Source organism: Rhipicephalus microplus, chromosome 9 (assembly GCF_043290135.1).
Source record: "Rhipicephalus microplus isolate Deutch F79 chromosome 9, USDA_Rmic, whole genome shotgun sequence".
NCBI lineage: Eukaryota > Metazoa > Arthropoda > Arachnida > Ixodida > Ixodidae > Rhipicephalus > Rhipicephalus microplus.
The window spans coordinates 38,299,620-38,323,543 of NC_134708.1; the positions used below are offsets into that span (position 1 = coordinate 38,299,620).

General features: G+C 46.1%; 2 protein-coding genes across 2 annotated transcripts in view; one reads left to right on the top strand and one right to left on the bottom strand.

Annotated features, from left to right (window-relative positions):
* The window catches only part of LOC119163702 (uncharacterized), a 76,975-nt gene that overhangs the window by 17,885 nt on the left and 35,166 nt on the right, over positions 1 to 23,924 (bottom strand). The window contains exon 11 of the mRNA XM_037415764.2: positions 2,238 to 2,364. Within this exon, the coding sequence (XP_037271661.2) occupies positions 2,238 to 2,364 (127 nt within the window). The remainder of the gene's footprint in view (positions 1 to 2,237; positions 2,365 to 23,924) is intronic.
* On the top strand, positions 10,352 to 23,427 carry LOC142771665 (uncharacterized). Its single transcript, XM_075873451.1, has 2 exons — positions 10,352 to 13,595; positions 15,621 to 23,427. The coding sequence occupies exon 1, from the start codon at positions 10,467 to 10,469 to the stop codon at positions 11,712 to 11,714; it is 1,248 nt and encodes a 415-aa protein (XP_075729566.1). The 5' UTR covers positions 10,352 to 10,466; the 3' UTR covers positions 11,715 to 13,595; positions 15,621 to 23,427.

Sequence of the window (23,924 nt, forward strand, 5' to 3'; positions counted from 1 at the left end):
AACCGTCACGCGCCAACCTTAGCCCAAGCGTCCTAGGGAGACGCTCTTTAATCCCCCTCACCCCTTCCCCCAGTGCAGGGTAGCGAACCGGTCGTGCGTCTGGTTGACCTCCCTGCCTTTCATTTCTTCCCTTCCTCCTCCTCCTAGAGAGACGACACGACCTGCCGGCCGGTCATGTACGCTCCCTAAAGCGTTCAAAACTCCCGTCTCGCTCATAGCCTCCATTTATCCAAACCAAGAAATGACTATGCTATAATCAATGAGGATTAAAAGAAAATTGCTGGAACGGAAGGTCTCAGAATTCCTTGCCAACATAAGCGAAGCCAGCTTTCGCCCACCAAACATCACGGCAACAGGCTCGTTTCTGGCGGTGCCCACTTGAAGACTTGATCTGTTTGTGTAAGCGTTACTTTAATTATTATTGAATAATAATTGTTCCCGACGACATAATCATAGGGACGAGTATTGGTGACTTAATCTACAATAAAATTTGCCGAGAATTCGAGGCTTACTAACGAAGTCTAGTAACACAAAGACGCACTTCGAGCGCTATCTGACTCGAAAAAGTCGCCACGTTAAACTTTTTGGGCGTGCGAGGAAAGCGCTCGGTTTCAGTCGGCAAACGCCGACGGTTTATTGTGCCCCTAGTAAGAAGGCGGCCCCAGCCGCCATCTTTAGGTGGTAACGGCTTCACTCCTGGGGTGCTATGCAGGATGGCCCGAGCTTCTCGGGCAGACGAGTTTGCTCCGAGCTCGCTCTGTGGCGGCCATGGCATGAAGACAGTGCAGAGCGCGTGATAACATGCAACATTGATGCAACAAACACATGTGGGACATTTGCGGCAGTTATCAAAGAAACACCATGTGCTAACACGTCAGCGTCGCCACTCATTCGACATCTTAACAGTGCAGCAACGTCAGCGTGATTGCCGCGCCATCTTTTTGCCAACTCTACACGCGCCTCTTACAGGCATGTTCATGCGCGTTTGTCCTCTTTCGGACAGGTTCTTTCATTCCACCTGCAACATCGAAATTTTTTCACTCTCGAAGGCAGCAGGGGTGCATCCACCACACTCTTGTGCTGCTCGTTTCGCTCTTATCAAATATTGCCGATAAATGTAAGCACAGGTGGTCACCAGGGGAGCTTGCATCATGGGGGCAATACGGCTCTGATTGGATACGTCGTGAGCGCAGTGAAATTGAATTCGAAACATCGTATATAGCCACCTGGTGATACCACTTTCACTTCTGCGTGCGTGTGTGCATAGCCTGCGCGATAAAGCTGATACAATCATCGTGCCGCTCAACGCGAGTACTGCTCCTCGGCAAGAGCAAACGTGGTGGGCGTATCCGATCTTCGCCGCGGGCGTCTGTCAATCAAACTGATTGACGCGTGAACTAGGTTATAAGCTCGTTGATTCTGAGAAGACCCGAGTTTTAAGTAGGGACTCTGATGATGCCGATGCGACTGTCAAGTGCTTGATACGGTCAACGCTGAGCGGCAGGTTCTTTGCGTATAAAATAATTTGGTGCTTACGATCGCCCCAAAAAATTCGCGCCAGGCAAACAGGAGGGACCCGACACGCATTGCGTTTCCCTTCTGACGAGCCGTGGTATTCTATAAGTCCTGAACATTCCGCGAGTATGTGATTATAGCCCAAGTCCTGCAGACAATCAGCAGCGCTCTTCTGGCAGTCACACCACTTTTAGCGATTCCGCTCTCACCGATACCATCTACGGCTACCCTAAAGTTCATTCATTGAGCATGGACGGTGTCATCGGATTGGAGATGTACGAGCAAGCATCAACGTGGGTACATTCACGTTAGAGGCTGGTATAGCTAGCACACATCAAAAGACATTGCGCAAGCTCACTTATATCAGTGTGCAGCAAACATTCAAATCGCCTTCAAAATATTCGTTTTAAGCATATCTCCAGTTTTTCCATCAGTCGGTCTGCTTTGTGCACCCCGACTATGCCCATATTGTCTGTATGTCTGTCTATGTGATCCTGTTCTGCCTGTCACTGTTCTGTCATCTCTCAACTGTCCTATCTGCCACGATCAGTTGTGCTATGCTTGTTCGAGCCCACAGCTATCTTTCTATTACTTCTTTATCACGTTCTGCGTCTGCCTGCCACGGCTTTGTCCATCTGTGTCTATGTAGTGATGATGATGTGAATGGCACCGTCGGTGGTGGTGATAGTTATGATAATGGTGATGAAAGCACGTGCCCTTACCTTGCACGGTAAGCAGGAATGTCCTGACTTCATGAGCGTGAAAGCAGAGCGCGGTGTCGAATGGCAGCCAGTCGCTCAGGTCCGCCTCGAACTCGTAGATGTGCCGCTTCTCTATGACGTCCCCACCCTCATTGCAGAAAAGTGAAACACAGGGTCACCGACAAAGTCAGAGTGCTACATAAGGTATTGCTGCACCAAATAAGTGAGCTACATCGAGAACACTTCCTCACGCGAACTGACCACCCTCACTGTTGCGACCTAACGAATGCACGTAATATCGTGTAGTCTACAGTGTCAAAGGCAGCATTTCAAAATGTATCTATTGATCTATATATATATATATATATATATATATATATATATATATATATATATATATATATATATATATATATATATATATATATATATATATATATATATATATATTCATACCGTTACACTCAACATATGTAGATTCTACCACCAATACCTCCTTTACTAGATGCCTTCCGCGTGGTGCTTTAACCCGGTTCCACACCCTCTCTCTTTCTTTTTCTCCGCGGAAAGGCAACGAGCGCCGTGGGCGGCAAAACGGCTGCAACAAAGGTCAAGTGATGCTGCCTCTGAGATTGCCATCGCGCTTGTTACCTTCTCGGAGGTGGTACCGAAACTTCCATAGCGAAACTTCCAACGGTATCGAAACTTCCATAAAAGTATACGTTCAAAAAATGGCGGTCCGTCACTAAGCCCCAGCTGCAGCTGGCGCTAAGCCCCAGCTGCACTTGGGGCTTAGCGCCATCTGTGCGAGAAAGGAACGCTTCCGGCCGGACAAAAAAATCAACTAAATGTGACGCAATAGCTGGTAAACAAGTGACGTCATTTTGTGTGCACTAGCGCGATTCGATCTCAAATTACTCTTCATTGGCCCCTGATCGATAACGACTCGCGCTAAGGCGATTGCCGGCGAGTCATCCACGAGTGCGCTTTAAGTCAACGCCAGCTAATCTAATGCGGACTCATTACTGACTGATGATGTTTAAATGTACTACCGTTCATTTTGCCTCGATTTTACAAGAAAATTATTCTCCAAACTTTTATTTGCCATTTGTGGCATCTTCCATCAATGAATTAAGGCAACCAACAGCGTATACAAATGATACCTGCAGCATGGCTTATTTTTTTCACACATGCACAGGTTCTTTCGCACGCGCATTGCTTGCGATTTTCTGTTTTAACACGAAGAAATGAGGCCTATATATCACGCCAAAATGCTGACATTTTAGTTTTATTCGATCGTCACAATAATTCAAATTTATTAAACTGCAGAGAATGGTAATAAGAACAAAAACATCGGCGGACACTCCCTGCGTTACGCCTTTCTTTTTTTTTTTGCATTATGCTCCGATAAATTACCGGTACGTATGCGAATGAAGACAAGCGAATGGTGCCGTGATAGACAACTTGGCAATCTGCTCAACGATAACGCGAATAGTAGACACTGCATGCTCAAGAAGGAAACCGGGCTGCAGGATTGATTATTGATGGATGAAAGACCAGCGAGCAGTGCATTCCGAAATATTGTCCTTGCTTCTTATCTAGAAGACATGGGGCACCAGGCATACGTTTGCTGCAACTGCATCCTTGCACAGCACATTCTAGGGGCGAAGCTCCTTATAGCGGCACCCGTTCGTCCTCCGTAGTATGTAACAAGTATAACATTTTAACCTCCAAGGTGGTGCCGGTGAGAGACTTCTTCTGTGCGTTGTTGAACAATAAAAAATAGTGCTCAATGTGCATGTCAATGGCTGCTAATGGGGAATGAGAGACAGGAGCATTCGGCTTTTAGTTAACGCGCAGGCTGCGATCACCATTAGCAGCCATTGGCATGTACATTGAGCACTAGCTGACAAGAAAGGGTTACTACGTGATACTCGCTGGGTGTAACCTCCTTAACTTTAGAAAGGTTTAGCCAGCGTTGAGCCGCAGTGCCATGAATACAATGAACTTGTATATACCATGAAGGAGCTCGAGGTGGTTAAAAATGGGAAGTAGATACGAAGCGCAAGCCGTAAGAAAGTAAAAGCCGAATTCTCCGCCTCTCATTTCCCATTAGCAGCCATTGGCATGTACATTGAGCACTATCTGACTGAAAAAGTTTGCTACGTCGTACTCGCTGGGCGTAACCTCCTTGGTTTTCGAAAGGTTTAGCGAGCGTTCGGCCGCAGTACCATGAATACAGTGAACTAGTATATACCATGAACTCGAGGTGGTTAAAGGTGGGAAGTGGACCCGAAGCGCAAGCCGTAAGAAAGTGTGCGTGTGCCACCTCTCGTTTAGTCCTTAGAATGTCCGCTGGATGGCGGTGCTTCTATATGGGGAATATATGATGAATAGATGCGAGATGGTGGTACTTGGAGTGTTGAATAGATGGATGGACGCACACATAGACAGATGCATGGATGGACGCATGAACGGACGCAGGGGCGGATGCATGGACGAACGCAGGGATGGACGCACGAACAGACGCACGCACGGACGGGCTGGTGGACGCATGGACGGTCACACTGACGGACGCATGAACGGACGGAAGCAAGAACGAATGGACGGACGAATTCTTCGCCCCACTCTCCATCATTCACTCCGTGGATATGCTGCCATTTTTTTTTCCGCAGCTACACTGCAAATCATTTCACACCCTTAAGGGTGGATTTTTCAATAAATCACCCATCTTGCACGTATTATTTCTGCCAAATTTATCCGCACGGGTGTAATTTCTGCCATTCCAACTTTTGTACACCCATTTGTCATTTTTAGGTGTACTATAGGTGTATGTTCGCAAATTACACCCAAGCGTGTTTTCTTGAATGTTACACCTATCATATATGCATACAGTTTAGAGCTTCAATACATATCACATCTCAACGGATGCAATCAAACCGCAAGCCCAAGTTCTGGTGAAAATATCGATGTTTTGGCCTTTGTTTTCAATTCCCGTATCATTCGCCAAAATACATCGTGCTATGTATTATATCTATAATACCACCGCCTATTTACATTATTCAGAACATTTCTGGCATGTTCAACGACTTAATTCATGGGTTACGTTTTTGGGATTCTTACTAAAAATATTTTGCTGCCGCTAATGTACATTCTTCCCTACTTCTCACAGAGACATCAATAAAAGAGATTAGGTTGCGCTTAAACATAACATGAAACGATTACACATGGTTTTCGACAGGCTATCGTGCGCGCTTTCTCATTTGAAATCACACCAAGTTTATCGTACCAGAGCTCCTGGTTTATTAAAAACGATACTCTTTCTTGGGGACCTTCGACGCAAAAATTTTGGTCTGTCTGTCTGTCCGCCTGCACATTTGTCTGTTTGTCCACTCTATACGGCATCTGGTACTTGAAAATCAGCCGACCCCATCCGCAGCGCCAACCAATGTTGCTCAAGATTGAGCGTTCATGCTTGTGCAATCGTCAATTAAAAAGCTATTATTGCGCATGTCTGCGACACCATTACAACACGTATATATTCTGCATGTGCATATTTTACTAGAAAAAACATACATAACTAATTTTAAGGACCGTAGTGCTTATCACGCTGCGCTGACCATGCAATTATTGCACGGAACGGGGAGTGTTTCCAACGCTTTTCTAAGACGATACGGTGGTGGCACCTACCGTCGCCTTGCGTTCTAAACCTTATCACCTCTGAGATGGGCGCGCACACCCGTCTCAGAGCCATGCGGTTTGTTTGTTTTTTTTTTTTTTCAGAAAACTGCCAGATGACGCTCATGTCTCATTTGTGACGTGACTCGATGCGCTCGTTCGCCTCCGCTGCACGCTCGAGGCACTCAAACGCAGTGGGGGCGCTGGCGTCGATCGACGGGAGCGGTCGCATACCACGTCGGCTCTGTGAAATATCGCAATTATTTGCGTCACATCAAGTCATTCTCCTGCAAGCCTTCTACCACCGTCTCCAAGAACGTCAGCCGCAACCGAAGACATCACGTCTTGTCAAGGTGGGCCGTCTTTTGACCCTTTTTTGGTCACTTGAAGCTTTCGCCAAACCACCGCGGAGTTAAGCCTAACCGCAGTAAGGGCCGCGCTGGCCCTGCCCGGGGTTTCCCCGGTAATGGCGTCTCCAAATCAAGTCACCGGCTACGATCCGGAGTCCCTACAGATAATACAGATGGATACCGCTCAAACCGAGACACCTCTACCAACCGAGGAAGAGTACCTCAAGGATATGGTCCGCGTCTGGCGCGGAAGGAAGAACACAGCAGTGGCGTCGAGAGACGCCAGGGCTCCTGCAGCCAAACAACAAGCAGCGTCTCGCCCTCAGCAAGCACAGGGCAAGAACGCGCCGAGCGTCGCCTCGCAGCGCGCCAAGCAACTCCAGTGGCGGCCGAGGAACACGCCGCGCATCGAAGAAGACGACATCATAGTGGTGTTGAAACCGCGTGAGACGCTCGACCTCAAGGCCACGTTTGGTCCTGGACAAGCCGGCGCTGCAGTCCGCAGCATCCTCGGAGCCGACGCAAGTGTGGGACTTGCGGTGTGGCCCCTCTGGGATCAGAATGTACTTGTGTGCACGCTCAAATCAGTGGACGCCGCCGAGAGACTCCTCCGGGACATTAAGCTGCCAGTCGGGGGCCGCCAGCTAACATTCCGGGGACATCCCAAACTCTCCGGTGAGTTCTGTCGGGGCATCGTGCATGTCTCTCAAGACGAAACGTCCGAAACTGTGAAAAGCAAGCTCAGTGCTGAGCCAAATATAGTGTCTGTGCGCAAGCTTGGGGACACCCCGGTTGCGGTGATCACCTTCGCGGGGACCAAGGTGCCACGGACGGTGTTATACAACTGCGAGCGGCTCCCTGTTCGCTTGTATAAGAAGACAGTGCCTGCATGCCCACTTTGTGGCACAGTGGGCCATCGAGCAGATACTTGCCCGCGCCCGCAGCCCGGCCGCTGCACAAGCTGCGGCGTTCAGGTACCTGCAGCTACTCCTGACGGCCCTACGGAACACCAGTGCATTCCGAGCTGCCTCCTCTGCGGCGGTGGCCACAAGACTGGAGCTCCCGGTTGTGCTGGACGGTTCCGGCAGCCGGTCAAGTCGGGATCCCCACGCGGATCCAAGCCGAGGACAACGGGGGGGAACAAACAGGCTCCGACTCCCAAGACTGGCCCCAAGAAAGCACCAGCCACCAAGTCGAATAAGCCAAAACTCAAGAAGACCGACACCGGGCACTCCACCAATGTAAAGCCTGGGACCCCGTCGGAGCCTCCTGCCTTGGTCAAGGACTTCCCACCCTTGACACCCGTCCAAGCACAGGTGAGCTGTTGGGGTGGGGCAGTCTCTGGACCTTCCTCTTCTCCCTCCCCTACCGAAACCGCCCTACAGCAGCAGATAGGGTAGCTCAGGCGCCAGAACCAAATTCTTGCGCGCAAAATTCAGGAATTAGAAGCGAAGCAGGTTGGGTCATCCGAGCCAGTGCAGGAAGCCGAGGCAGAGGACGGGGATGACGGCTCTTCCGTCACATCCCGCCTCACTAGCGTCTCGCGGCAGGACGCGGACACGGTAGTTGGACCAGCTTCCATTACCGGATCCATCGGTCGCATCGAGTCCCTAGAGCATAAAACCGAGCAATTAGAGGCGAGCGTGGCAGCCCTCCCCACTCAAATCATGTCGGCAGTCCGCGAGTCCTTTCAGGACATGTTCACGGCAGCCTTAACGCAAGCACTTCCCGAAATTGTGGCGCAGGTCTCTAACTCAGTCCTTAAAGCCATGCAGCCCTGGGTTATCGCCCAAATTAAAAACACCACTCAGAGCGACTCCCCGCAGGTTAAGCGCAAGCCGGCCTCCCGTCAGGCAGCAGAAGAAGGCTTTTCGGGGCCGGCTCCAGGTCCGGACCGGTCCTCTGCACCGTAAATAAATACTAAAAGATGGCTAGCCGATCTAATAAACAAGCTAAATATCTACAAAAATTTGAGATTATACAATGGAACTGCAGGGGTTTTAGAGCCTGGAAAAAACGGTCGCACCTCCAGCTCTACTTGCAGTCCCTCGGAAACATGCCCGCCTTGCTTGCTTTGCAGGAGCCCGGTTTGAACGTTAAATTCTCTGGCTATAGCACTTTCCAGGGGGGGCCTTCGTCATGCATCCTGGTGAACAAGGCATATACCGCGATTCAGGTCGACTTAAACTTAAGTACTGAACAAGAATACACAATGGTCAGAGTACTGCCTCTCAGACGTCGCGACCAGTCAATACACATCCTAAATATATACAGCCCCCCGCATAAGCCCCGCGTAACATTTAGCGAAATCTTCCTCCGGGCGATCAAGTTGGCAGACAAGGACCCCTTAGTGGTCGTGGGAGACTTCAATGCTCCCAGCCTTCACTGGGGCTATCACTACGAGAAGGCCAGAGGACGTAAGCTGGCGGAGCTTATCTCCACCCTTCGCCTCACGCTGCTCACGGATCCGGCGTACCCCACTCGAGTGGGGAACTCGGTAACCCGTGACACGTGTCCGGACCTCTCTCTCGTAAAAAACGCTAAGGATGCTACCTGGGAGAACTTGGGCGATTCTCTAGGCAGTGATCACTGCCTTCTCCGGGTCACACTCCTGGAAAAGTCAGCTCATAAAAAATGCGGTCAAGCCAAGTTGACCGATTGGACCCAATTTCGCAATCAGACTATCCCTCCCGTGCTATTTTCTGGAGGCTATGCAGAATGGGCTCAACACGTAAACAACATTCAGAAAAGACTTACTACTACCCTCCAAACCAACTCAGAAATCCCCGCAGTTGACAATCACCTCCTACACTTGTGGGAGGCGCGCCGAAGCTTAACAAAACGTTGGAAAAAGCAGAAGACTAATCGCAAATTACGTATCCGCATAGCCCAACTCACGGAACAAGCTGCAGCGTATGCCGCCCAACTCTCAGATTCAAATTGGATAGCCCGCTGCGACGCCGCAGCTCGTCAGATGAGCTCGAAGGGGACATGGCGTCTCTTTCGCAGTCTCATAGACCCCTCTCAAACGAGAGGGGAGGCGCAGAAGCAGCTCCGGCGAGCTCTGCAAGGGTACCAAGGCACTCCGGCACAGCTTGCGGATGCTCTGTGCGATAGGTATCTCTGTCGTACGGAGGACCCGCCTGGGCCGGCGTACACGTACTCTGGTAAGCCTAACCACCAACTCGATGCCCGTTTTGAGTTGCATGACCTTAAAGCGGCTTTAGCTAAAATGCGCAGGGGTACGGCTCCGGGGCTGGACCGCATAACAGTAAAGCTGTTGGCAAACCTCCCTGACACAGCCTACCTCCATTTATTGGAATACATGAACGAGATCTGGGACGGCCGTGCGCTCGCTTCCGAATGGAAAACATCACTTGTGACTTTTATCCCCAAAGCAGGCAAGGCCGTGAATACGGAAAATCTGAGGCCCATATCACTGACTTCGTGCGCGGGCAAGCTTATGGAGACGATGGTACGGGATCGCCTCTCCCCATACCTTGAGGGCAAGGGCTTCTTTGCAGACACCATGTTTGGGTTTCGCCCACACATGTCTGCACAGGACGTCCTTCTCCAGCTCCATAGGGCCGTCATACAGCCCATAAGTATGCAACACAATGATAAAGCCATCCTCGCCCTTGATCTGAAGGGGGCTTTCGACAATGTTAAACACAGCAGCATCCTGGCTAACTTGAGCTCCACTGATTGCGGGGCTAAGGCCTTTGCATATGTCAGAGATTTTCTCTCTAAACGCCAGGCACTTCTTCGGATCGAGGACGAGGAATATGGCCCGTACATTATGGGAACACGGGGTACCCCACAGGGAGCAGTGTTATCACCACTCCTTTTCAACATTGCTATGATGCGCCTTCCAAGCGAATTGGCCAGGGTGGAAGGCACACAACACGCAGTATATGCCGACGATATTACAATCTGGACCACTGAAGGGAGCCTTGGTGAAATGCAGGAACGCCTTCAGCAGGCCGCATCCATAGTCGAGGCGTATGCCAACGATTGTGGACTCCAGTGTGCTCCAAACAAATCAGAGCTTCTGCACGTTAGAGCGAAGCCAAGAGATAATTCAGCCATACACATCTCCCTGTCTGGGGTTCCCATCAGAGAGGTGGAGGAGCTCCGGATTCTGGGCCTGTTCATTCACCACAGACTCAGACCGGACTCCACTATAGCGAAACTCAAGAGAATAGGCGAACAGGTAGGGCGCATGATCCACCGCGTTTCCAACAAGCGGGGTGGTCTGCGGGGCAGGGACGCGCTTCGGCTCGCGCATGCCTTCGTGACTAGCCGGATCCTCTACGCCGTCCCATACCTTCGCACTAACAAGCAAGAAGACGAAAGAATAGATGCCATCATTCGTAAGGCTACTAAACGAGCTCTGGATCTCCCGGTGGCCACTTCCAACGCCAAACTGAAGGCGTTAGGTGTGCTCAACTCCTACCAGGAGTTGCGGGAGGCCCACCTTATGAATCAATATACGCGGCTCGTGCAGACGGCTCCCGGGCGCCGCCTGCTAAACCGCTTACATATACAACACACTTGCACTGCAGAGGAGGCGGAGCGTATTCCGGAACTGTGGCGGCATATGCTCTCGGTCGCTCCACTCCCCAGTAACATGGATAAGCACACGCACGAAAGCAGAAGACAGGCGCGGACTCGGACGCTTGAGAGGCAACACGGCTCCCGACCTGGTGTATTCTACGTAGATATAGCAGGGCCTTCGCCCACGGGATTTTACACGGCCTCTGTAGTTCACCGGGAAAAGCATGTCAATGGGCTCTCGTTCCGAGCACAAAATCCAGAGCGCGCTGAGGAAGTCGCGATAGCGCTTGCTGCTGCGGACCCCAACTCGAAAGTTATCATCACGGACTCCAGGAAAGCATGTACTCATTACTTGGTAGGAGAGATATCCCCCCTAGCCAGCCAAATTCTAAAACGGGCTCTCGCTGATCCAGCCCCGAAACGCATCGTATGGGCTCCTGGCCATCAGGGCCTACGAGGTAATGAGGCCGCTGACGCGGCCGCCCGAGCGCTTACCCACCGGGCTCCTCACCTTGGCTCTTATGACTCGGAGGCCAATACACCGCTGCTGCGGTTCAAAGAAATTCTCACCTATTATCGTGACACTCACCGTCTTTACCCGGCTCCTGCAAAGGGGCTGAGTAAGGCGGAAGAGCGAAATCTAAGGCGCCTGCAGACAGGTACTCTACTCTGTCCTGCAATCCTAAAGCATTTCGATGCGAACACAGATGGGCGGTGCCCACACTGTGGGGAGACGTGTGATATCTTCCACATGGTATGGGCATGTACGAAACATCCCCACCTACCCCCTTCCCCTACCCCTTCCCGAGAGGCATGGGAGACTGCCCTCCTCAACTGCTCATCACTAGAGTCTCAACGGGCTCTGGTGAGACGGGCGCGAGTAGGGGCCTCGTCATGCGGTGTCCCGGACTAAGGACGCCGACCATGTAGCAGGGTCATGCTTTGGCCCCGTACCTCTCTCTTTTGTAATAAATGTTTTTCATCATCATCATCAAACGCAGTGCCTCCAGAATACCACTCACCGATTTCTTGCGCAGAACACCAAATAAATGTCCTGTTCACTCTCTCCACACGCAAGACTATCGTCTTTCGACGACATTTGCAGAAACATGCAGATACGGAGCCAATTTTTTAATGGGGGTCCACATATTTCCTCACACTGAATTATTTCGCATCAATACACAAGTCCCTGATTTATCCAGTGAGTTATATTTAGATCCATGAACATGGATGAGTTCGAATTGAATGTTTGCAGCATTCGCATTGCCGTGGAACTAGGCATGTTTACAAATAACGGGTTAAGCTTACTCTAATGCAGCGGCTGTGCACGCATGCCGCGCCCAGGACAAGCTTAGCGCACATCCGCTAAGCACGGGTGAACTCGTACAATGGTATGCACCACTCTGTGGGCACATACTGTTCTTTTTTATATCCTTGATATAAACGCTTACGCGTCACTTAATATACACGTGAACGATCATAGACAACACTAGCGCGATGTACCCGTGCCACAAGAATGGAGAATAGTTGACTAGTTGCAGCATTGTAATTGATAGCTGTTACTGTGGCGTTACAATGCACTGATAATCGCACATTGCTATGCGCACACACAATTTAAGACTTGAAATAAAAGAAAGCGTCATTCATACTTTGTCGGTAAAAAGCCTAGTCGCCAGGTTCGTGCTGAATGGCAGAGTGTTATTTAAAAGAAGCTAATAGCACAGCGGGGGTGTTGCTAGGATTTATGCATGCAGGGGGTTAGAAAGAGAAAAAAAAAAAGGGAGCCTGACCCACTTGCATGTACATTTTTACCTGTGGTTGCATACTTAAGAAACCAAATCGGGAGCTTTCATTCTTTTGTGCGAAATGGGCCAAATCCTGACCCGTAAGTAGCACCAATGACACTCAATAGGCTCATACATACGTTCACCTTTCCTCTAAAACAGTAAAATTAAAACATTCTTTATACTTATCACTGTTCTAGAAAAACGTTGATAGCATGTATATGCCAAGGCAGCTTTTTTCGGTTCTAGATTTGCCCCATTTCGAATAAAAAAAGCTCCTCAAACGAACATAAGAAAGGGGTGGAGTTGTCTCAAATATACAACAACCTCCCCGCCGCCCTTCCCTAACTTTTCATTTATATCTATGTTGCACAAATAACAAATATCGACTCCAAAATGTCGAAACAACGCCATGATCACGCCTCCCTCGGGAAAAGAAAAATGAGCATTACGAAGGCTACGCATTTGCCACCTGCACACGTCAGTGGCAAAAAAAAAAACGACTTCGAAGCTCTGCAAGCAAATAAATATGTTGTCAAGCATAAAATTTACACTATATATCTTGGAGGCTTGACATAGCTTGGAAATTATATCATAAAACGGTGCTGCTATGAATTTCGGTTTCGGTTTTGAGGTCTCGGGGCAACTACGCATCGCCATCGTCAACAGACAGACTTTGAATTGGGTGGTTACATGTCGTATGCGTGTTTGCTGCAGGCTGACGGTGGTTTATTATTTTACTATTCACTTGCTTTGTCCAGGATGTGTACTTGTACGGCTTGCACGGTTCAACTCGCGCTTACAGTAGGTACAGTAAGAGTCACTGCAATCTGTGGCGCGTCGGCAAGTACAAAACAACTTCGGTGCGGCGGAGTGTGTCTCCTCTGTCAACGGCTTTCGTTGAAGCTTGTGCACGCCGCAAGCAGAGTGTTTGCGAACAAGCAATCAACGGAGTGTACGCTGGGAGCTACATGGAGAACGCTTTTAGATTTCGTGCTATTGCTGAAAAGGTAAGCTTTCGTGCATGCGAACAACGAAGTGCAAAAGTGCGTGCCTGCCTGCCTGCCAACTCCCGATTTGCCCGCGATACTCGTCATTGCAGGAAGCGACCGTCTCATGGCGTCGGTAGCTTCGTGACCTTCGCTCGCTGTGTGCTTATCAGCTGCGATGTCTCAACAGTCGCAGCGTTCGTGAAGCTCGCTCTCGCTGTCGGGCATGGTTAAAGAAAACGGGGGGATGTGCCGCGCGCAGATAGACCTTACGGCATGCGGCAGCGGGTGAGAAAAAAAAAAGGGGGGGGGGGGGTTGAGCGAGCCGAAGTGGGCGAAAGAAATGGCATAATAATAATAATAATAATAAAACGAAGCAGATCAACGGTAAAGGAGGCGCCAATTGTCAGTTAGCGGGACTACAGTGGACAAATAGGGCGCGTTTATTACGCGGGAGAAAAAAAAGCCAGATTTCAGTGACTGAAGACAGGGGTGTGTTTTTAATGCGAGTAAATACGCCATTTAAAGCAAGAATCCGAAAATACTTGAAATTTGTATCAGTACCCCTTTGATGCTTGCGCTTTGCAGTGGCGTGACATGTGTTTTGTTACAAAGCGTGCAGCTAACCAAAAAATTTTGATGTACCTTGTTTGGTCAGCGATTTGCGCTTTTTATGCCTTGTTAGGTTTGTTTATATTTATACTAGTATATCGTAGATAATCAGGGTATAGAAATATTGATGTGTTTTAATAAGGGATTGAACAGCCACACTCAATTGCACACATCTTTTTGCATTTTTGCACCATTGTAGTGCGGCACATAGAATATTGTAGAATAGAATATTTCTGTATATTTTGGTGTAGGGTTTTGGTGCTGTGGTTACATATGAAAGCTTAGCCAAAGTGTACCAACAAATACCCACAAAAAACTTTCAGTTAAGCTGATACAGCACAGATGATAATGGTGTAGGCATAGTTAGCCACTAAAGAACACGCTCGCGAAAAACAAAATGAGGATGGCGACACAGGTGGCTGTAAATGAAAGCAGGCAGACCTAACAGTTCTTGTCTGTTTCATGCATTTTGTCTGTGCAGGTTTCATCCTTATGAATGCAAACACACTGATCCAACTAATAAGCCCTCCATGCATATATTCCTGTTAGCTACTTCTCCAATAAGTCGTGCATTTTTTAATTATACATATTTATAGTCCAGCAGTTCAGAGCTTATTGAGCATATATTTAACTTACTTGTGATACATTATCTGTTGCATGGCTGTTTTTATGAATTAAAAGAAAAATCAACTGCGAATTAGCTGCTTACGCATGCACTCGAAGAATAAGATTAGCACGTCTTATTGATTTTTTAAAAAGTCAGTTTTACTCAAGGGCTAAAGTAATCATTTTGTTGACCAATAAGCAACCTGTGAAAGACATATAAAATTATCCAGTACACCAAATTTATGTAACTGGAGAAGAAATATAGAGGTGAGATTTTACAAATACACAGTGCTGTGTTTCCAGCAGCAGTTGTCATTTAACAAGTGCTGTTGATCCTTTCAGATTGGGGCTTGCTCGATGTTTTACACTAGTTTCACACAGTAGATTGTACATCTGTGATGAGTTCATATCTACAAAACGATCCTTCAAAGTAACTGATAAATATTGCTACTTTTCTGTCTTAATGGGTTTATATAATTTTTTGTATCACCCATTGTACTGGCCTATTGGTTAGGGTATTCTAGCTAAGCAAGAAAACTTGGTAAAAACGCTGTATTGTGAGCATCCCAGTATATTTCAAACTTCTTGGTAGGTGCATGATTCAAGAGAGAAGCACTTTTTCACCACCACCATGGTGTAGACTCAAACATGGCACTTGCATTCGTACACTAATATGCACAGATGCTTGTAAATGTAAAAGTGAATAGTGGTAAAGCTTAAGGTGGGGAAGCTGGAGCTTTTTATTATATGACACATCATAATGAGGTTCTGATTGTTCCCAGTATTTTTTAAATGCTTAGTTGAATGTTGCGCATCTCTTACATGCAGAATGTTGAAAGGAAACTACGTCTTCTATGATGGACTGGGTGCTGACGATGCAGTGCACTCATCACAACATGAAAGCAGCTGTTCCGGGCTCACGACCTCACTCTAAGGGTTGCAGCAGTGGTGAACGCTACTCATAGGGTGCACCAAATATCTTGTACATTTCAGGAACATTCCTCTGATGGGAATGCATTTCCGATGGAGGCGGAAATGTTGTAGGCCCGTGTACTCAGATTTGGGTGCACGTTAAAGAACCCCAGGTGGTCGAAATTTCCGGAGCCCTCCACTACGGCGTCTCTCATAATCAAATGGTGGTTTTGGGACGTTAAACCCCACCAATCAATCAATCCTCTGATGGGAAGGCTTCATCTCAAGCTATGTGTTCTATATACCTATTTATTTTTCCAATATGAGTATCAGTTTGCCATCAGATTACCAGCAGTGCATGTAGAAAACTGTGTACAATGCATAATGTTAGAGTTGTATGATAAAATGGAGACGGCCTAGATGTCTCCAGCTTAAAAGGTTGATTTACTAATGGGTCATTCCACGCCAAACATCCCAGCTATTTTAGCGACCATCTCAATTGTATTCGAAAACATTGTAACGATTTACTGCATCAAAAACAGTGAAACAGTAAAATATTTCTGAAAGAAAAATTTTTTGGTCACGTAGTTGCCTTATGAACTTACCGGAATGTCGTTTTATTCTTGTTTGTGCAAAATTTTGCTTTAAAAGTACTGCTCCTTGCTTCTATACCAAAATTTGTCTTCATGTTAAGTACAAGTTCATGTGTAAAGTGTTTGAAGCGCAGTAATATTAGTGCAGTTTCACTGGCACATACGCCTCCAAGACTAACAAAGTGCTTGATACGGCTGGTTGGTGCTGTATGGTAGACAAAGAAAGTGCTTAACAGCGCAAACGACAAGAAGAGAAAGAAGAGACGAGCTGAGCCCTGAACAAACAACCAAAGTTTATTGCAAACCAACTGCAATATATAGAAAACAGAATCTGCGCATAACCACGCACCATAAGCAGAATCCCACATACATGCACCATACAGCCTACCTTATCAACAACTGGTCATATAAGTGGACCCCAGATAACTAACTTCACAGCAGTTAAGAAAAATTGAAGGTACGCTAACACAGTAAGCACAAGTTGTTGAACGTGGAAGGCTTCACTAATCTCGTGATCGCGCCGATTTTTATATCCCCCCATGATCAAACACTTTTCGAGAATTGGCTGACAACAAGACTTATTACAATGGTCTGCCAAGTGGCTAGGAAGAGAACTTTTTAGAGAGTTAGCGTGCTCTCTCAACCGATCATTTATGCATTGCCCTGTTTGGCCAATGTAACCGTGCCCAAAAGTAAAAAAAATATCTTGTAGAGAATCGCTAAAACACATTCAACATGGCACGTAGCGTGTTTCTTAAAGCATGCTTCTTTCTTAGGTCCTTCGCTGTTGACCCAGCGACATAGCCCAGCGAGTTTATCGCGTGCGCAGAACACAACCCTTACACCTATTTTGCCAGAGACCTTCTTTAGCCTTTGGGAAACTTCGTGTACGTAGGGAATAAGAGTCTTGCTAAAATGAGGCTTGTTAAGTTAGCTGTTGCTTTGTCTCTTATCAGGCACTCTTAGTGACGTTAGGAGAGTCTCGGCAATGGAAGTTAGCTCGGGATTAGAAAAGCCTGCTTGTTGAAGGCGGTGAACTTGGAGCGAGAAACTGCACTCTATCTGGCGGTGACAAGAGCCAGTTAGAATTGCCTTTAGGCAGAAAAAAGCGATGCTTCACTTGACTAGCTTAGAATGGGCGGACCTAAAAAGTAGGTTATTTCTTAAGTATGGCTCGTACCGCCAATATACATGATCAACAACAACAAAAAAAGCATTTCTAATTGTAGACATCGTAGGGTGTCGTCAGAAATAAACTCCGACGTTATTTCTAGTTTCTTCATTTCACGCCCGAAAACGTCAAATATCTCATCGGTGGTTCGCCGAGGGTCAGATTGATCGATGCGGTAAAACACTAAAAAGTCGTCAACGTAGCCGAACACTTTAACTGTACTCCTGTGATCGAAGTTAGCCATGAGACTTTTTTCATACCGCACGAGTAAAAGGTAACAAAGAACCGGTGCTAAACATGAGCCAATGCACACATCTGCACTGGTGAGATATTTGACGTTTTTCAGCGTGAAATGAAGAAACTGGAACTAAAGTCGGAGTTTAATTCATGACGACAAGTTACGATGTCTAGACTTGAAAATGCTTTTTTTGGTTGACCATGTATATTGGCGGTACGAACCTTGCTCAAGAAAAAGCCTTCTTTTTACGTCCACCCGTTCTAAGCTAGCCAAGTGAAGCATCGCTTTTTCTGCCTAAAGGCAATTCTAACTGGCTCTTGTCACCGCCAGATAGAGTGCAGTTTCTCGCTCTAAGTTCACCGCCTTCAACAAGCAGGCTTTTCTAATCCTCTGCTAACTTCTATTGCCGAGACTCTCCTAACGTCACTAAGATTGCCTGATAAGACACAAAGCAACAGCTAACTCAACAAGCCTCATTCTAGCAAGGCTGTTATTCCCTGCATACACGAAGTTTCTCATAGGCTAAAGAAGGTTGCTGGAAAAGGTGCTAACTCCAGTGTGTGACACCAGTGATCGTCTGCACAGAGCATCGAATTGCGCACACACCGGCGGCGAGGCGCGCGTGGCGGCGGCGGAGTATCATTGCGCATGCGCAGACCAGTGCTACGCGAAATTGGCTCATCGAGGCCAGTGTAGCTAACGCTACAAAATAGTGTAAGAGTTGCATTCTGCGCACGCGACAAGCTCGCTGGCCTATGTCGCAGGGTCAACAGTGAAGGACCTAAGAAAGAAGCAGGCACTAAGAAACACGCTATGTGCCATGTTGAATGTGTTCTAGCGATTTTCTACAAGATATTATTTACTTGTGGACATTGGCCAAACAGGGCCATGCATGAATGATCGGTTCAGGGAGCACGCTCTCTAGATGGTTTCCTTCCCAGCCACTTGACAGACCATTGTAATAAGTCTTGTTGTCAGCCAATTCGTGACAAGTGTTTGATCACGGGGGATATAAAAACCGGCGCGAGCACGAGATTAGTGAGGCCTTCTATATTCAACAACTTGGTGCTCCCTGTGTTAGCGTGCCCTCAATTTTTCTTAACTGCTGTAAAGTTAGTTATCTGGGGTCCACTTATATGACCGGTTGTTGATAAGGTAGGCCGTATGGTGCATGTGTGTGCAATTCTGCTTATGGTGCCTGGTTATGTGCAGATTCTGTTTTCTATATATTGCAGTTGGTTTGCAGTAAACTTTGGTTGTATGTTCAGGGCTCTGTTCTCGTGTCTTCTTTCCCTTCTTGTTGTTTGCACTGTTAAACACTTTCTTCATCTACCACGCCTTCAAGAACTTAGCCAAAATGTGTTATATTTGCATTTTTTCTATTGTAATACTGCACTTTCTATGAATGTCTGAGTAATGAATAGTAACTACACAAAAGGTATATTTTGAGGAAATGATATGAGACCTCTTAAGCTGCTAACATTAGGACAAAAAATTACGAATTTCGCAGAATCGTCATTTCCGTCTGTATTGAGACGCGATTTCCACTGTCGAGTGGTCAAAATAAATATGACCTTCAAACCTAAATCGAAAGGAAAAAAAAGGTATTTTCATATGCCAATTGTTTTCATTACATATTTTTGTTTTAAGGAAGAAAATAAGTTTTGAACTTTCCCATTTATGAAAATAGGGAAATTCAAGGCGGCAGTTGTCGTATGACCAAATGGGAAGATAGGCGCCAATGGGAAGCCTAAAAAATATTTTCTTCCTTAAAACAAAAAATGTAATGTTGGTATATGAAAAGAACTGTTTATTTGCTTTCAATTTATGTTTAAAGGTAATTTTTAGTTGAGCCACCACATGGCGTAATTGCATCTCAATATGGACAAAAATTACGATTTTGTAAAATTTATGATTTTTTTTTATAAAGTTTTCTAGCTTGAGAGGTCTCAAATATTTTTTTTCTCAAAATATACCTTGCATGGAGTAAGTATTCACTACTCAGATATTCATACAAACTGCAGTATTGCAATAAAAAAATTGCAAACATAACACATTTTGGATTAATTCTTGGCAGCAAATGTGCCAGTATAATTGCAATAATATTACTAAGCTTCAAACACCTTACACAAGAACCTTAACTCAACATGTAGGCCAAGTTTGCTGTAGAACGTACTTTTAAAATAATTTTTTCACAAACACCCAAACGACATTCCGGAAAGTTCCGAAGGCAACCACGTGACTGAACATTTTTTCTCTGCGAAATATCCTACCGTTTCACTGCTTTCAATACAGTTAATCAGCACAATATTTTCCTAATGCATTTGAGATGGTCGCCAAAGTGGCTGGGCGTTTGGCATGAAATCACCCTAACAGCATGTCATGAGCACAGAAAAAGGTCCTATGCTTATTAAGCCTTTTTTTTTTACCAAGAAATATATTGAAAGTGCCTCCTCTGAGGCAATGTACAACGCTGCTTTTTTTCACAGTTCTAAGGCGGCTGCACGTGCTGTTGTTGTTTACATGTGCAGCAGTGCCGTTCATATCTAGTAGAACTCACTGTTGGGATAGTTGGTGCATGTTTGCAATAAACATTAGTCAATCTTGCACCAAAATAATGACCACACAAAGAAAACACACAAACGGGATGGGCACTCATTTGCAATTGTTTATTTCTTGAGGAAACAGGCTAATATAAACCCACTTTTCTTCAACGCATGTGCAACCTACTTGGGCCGTCCCTTACCTAATCACGCTATAGGACACATGATCGCTAGATACCGTGCTTCCAGCTCATACAAGATGAGTGAAGTTTTGCTAACGCAATTGATACCCCGTTTCTTTTGTGAAAGCCCTTCGAAATTGCTCTTGGTGTGAATCCACATGAAGTGACATGCGCTCTTGAACGGGCACCGTCGTTATTCTTTGCCGTAAGGGCATGTTCCCTCGCTCGATCATTGACGCAGCGCCTCGTCGTCTGGCTAACATGTCTCTTTCTGCACGATAGGGGTATTTTGTTAACCACTTCAGTGGCAGACTTCGTGAATGGCCACGCATGCTTCTTTTTACAGCCTTTCAGCTGCTCAGGATGATTTCCAGCAATGCACCGGCGCAACTTTGCTAGTTTGTTAGGGGCACGAACTCCATCAGTACTTCATGCTGACTCGCCACCTTTTTAAGGTTGTGTGTATGATTATATGCTATATTATGAATATATGCTACAAACAGCTGCTAGTGAGCACCCGTCCTGCCCATTTGTTTTCTTTGTGTGGTCGTTGTTTCCTCGTGAAATTGACTATTCAATTCAGGCATTCATGTCTATTTACAGCACATGTTTAATGTCTGTAGCACAATATTACATGCTATTTTCGTATTCTATTTTCATGCTCAAGAGAAAGCAGCCACGCCAATTGTGTCAATTGGATACAATTTCCTAATTTTGCACAAAACCATTATTAAATGCCCAACCAGCTTCAATTATTTCTCAGTATTGTTAATTTTATCAAGAAACATAAAATCCATTATTCAACGTAAGTTTGTGCATCACCATCCAATTGATTGATGTGTGCAGTTTAATGTCCTAAAGCCACCATTTGATTATGAGACGCCTTAGGGGAGGGCTCCAGAAATTTCGGCCGCCTGGGGTTCTTGTGCACCCAAATCTAAGCAAATGGGCCTATAGCATTTTCGCCTGCATGAAAACTGCAGCTGAGTACCTTGACGACTAAACCATCGAGGCGGGTTCATCATCATCTAATCTAATACAGATGCGCCAACCGCAATTATAACTTTAAATTGACCATATTCTAATCTCACAGCAAAAGAAAAGAGTAGAACGGTTTAAAAGAAAGTTCTCCCCCCATTTCTATGATGTCTATAACGCTTTTTAAGTCGCTTTTGCCAGAGTACGCTTTCACTGTGTTTGGAAAAGTGGAAAACACTGGAAAAGTGTTTTATGATTTGGAAGTGGCTACTAATACTCGCTGTCACAGGGCACAAAATATTTTTTCCCTATATTACTCTGCCATGCAGATGCCATTCAATAACGAGTACTAGTATGAGTGCTGGCCGTCTTTCAGAGTGATTTAGGAAGTTTTTGCAGCCTTAAGCGACAATAAGGAAAATCGTATGCGACTTTTTTCTTTCGCCACCCCCTTGAGCTCCTCCTTTACGAAAATCTGGAATTTCTGGGTCGCCTGTCAAACAGTTTGACAAGCTCGGCAAATACTACTGTGAGTTTTACCCCCGTATTTTAGAACGTCCCTTCACTAAATGCTTCGCCGTGACTTGAGAAAATTGATTCCAGCGCAGTCTCTAGGCAGAGTAAGTCACCCAATATCAGTGATAATCTGCAGCGATTCTCGAGAAACGCAGCATCATTTTTAGACAAGCGGTGGCGCTGTGCTCAGCTTGTTCAAATAAGGACGAGATGTGAGTCGAGGAGAGTTCGTAAATAGGGAGGTTAGCATTGTTTGCACTGTGGGACAGTTCAAGAGTGCTTTTATTGAAATAGCTGCGCTCTCGTATACTTTGAATGAATTAGCAGATGTCAAATAAGTTCTACATATATTTTTCCTTTTGTGTGATTCAGTCTAATTTGTTGTACTGTGGTAAATTTGGAGTTCACCGCGGTGGTCTAGGGGCTATGGTGCTAGGCTGCTGACCCCCAGGTCACGGGATTGAATCACGGGTGCAGTGGCTGCACTTCCGATGGAGGCAGAAACGCTGTAGGCCCGTGTGCTCAGATTTGGGTGCATGTTAAAGAACCCCAGGTGGTCGAAATTTCCAGAGCCCTCCACTACGACGTTTCTCATAACCATATGGTGGTTTTGGGATGCTAAACTGCACATATCAATCAATGCTGTAAATATTGTATATCAGGCTCAAAAATGTTGCATTTGTTTTTCCTGAAACCTGTTCTAAATTTAAATTTTCTCCCTGGAAAAGCAAGATATGATGCTTCAAAATATTGCTCCAGATGATAGCTTGGCTGCTCCACCTCTGCTAGCTGTAAGTGGTTACTCTTTCACCCTGCTTTTGTGTGTCCATTTTATGTTCTTTGATGTTGCATTGTTTCAGGGAGACATATGTGATGCGCTTGATATTTTACATCTTTAAATCAATTATTCTGCATGGTTAATATCTAGTGACACTGTTAAGCTATTGTAACTTTGCCTATTGTTTTCACTCCTGTATTATTGTTTCTCCAGTATTATGAATGTCTGAATACACAAGGGTTATTGTGAAATGAAAATGCCATTTTAAGACTGTTTTGTCATTACATTCATTAGAATATCACTAGCCTTGCATAATATGCATAAGGCATGCCACAACACATGCAAACTGTGGCGTATCAATGAGGCAATTGTAGTGTGCATTGTTATATTATTTCAGTATATTGGAGGAATAAGGCATGCTGCATTGCACTACTCTTCTTGCTGTTTGTATGCTTCACTGCACTGTGCTTTTGTGCTGCATTGAAGCGTGTTAAAATTAGTTCTTCTTTAAGTGCAAATAAAGGCTCTTCTGTTGTACTTTGATATGCATGCATCGGTAGTTAGAGCTCCATGCCGTACCATTGATGTCTTATTTTCGGTCCTTTGTAGCAAATGGCATTCTGTTCTGCACAATTGAAAAAAGGCTTTTGATTAAGGTACAATTTGTCTCTGAAGCCTGTATGTGCTCTCTGTCTAATAAAATAAAGCTTGATTTCATTTTGCACTATGGCATGACTTTGTGAACGTTCTGTTATGTGTGACAGCTCATTTTGAGTGATGCCTTCGCATTCAGCTAGGATTACATGTTATATGTGAGAGCCTTATATGCCATGCTTCATTATGCACCATAAAAGCTGTGCTAGGGCCAGGATTACCACACTGTGGCAGGAGCCACTACAATAGGACATCTGCACATGAATAGTAAAGGGTAAGCTTTCACGTGCTTCCACAGGGGCCTACTAGAAAGGGGGCAACACTCGAATCATGGTATTTTTCGCATGGGTGTTGGGGCATTATTCAGCATGAACACCCCCACACCCTTTTTGCTGTTTGGGAGAATTACACCCTTACACTACTTTTGTTTTTTAAGGGTGTTAGGGTGTCAGCAATATTACACCCTTACGCCCTTAAGATTATTTGGGTGTACATTCGCTTTTACACCCTCACTCCCTTAAGGCCACTTGGGTGTACATTTGCTTTTACACCCCAAAAAATGTGCCA

Bases quoted from the DNA above. Each gene is read 5' to 3' on its own strand.
- LOC142771665 (XM_075873451.1), top strand. From the start codon at position 10,467: ATGATCCACCGCGTTTCCAACAAGCGGGGTGGTCTGCGGGGCAGGGAC.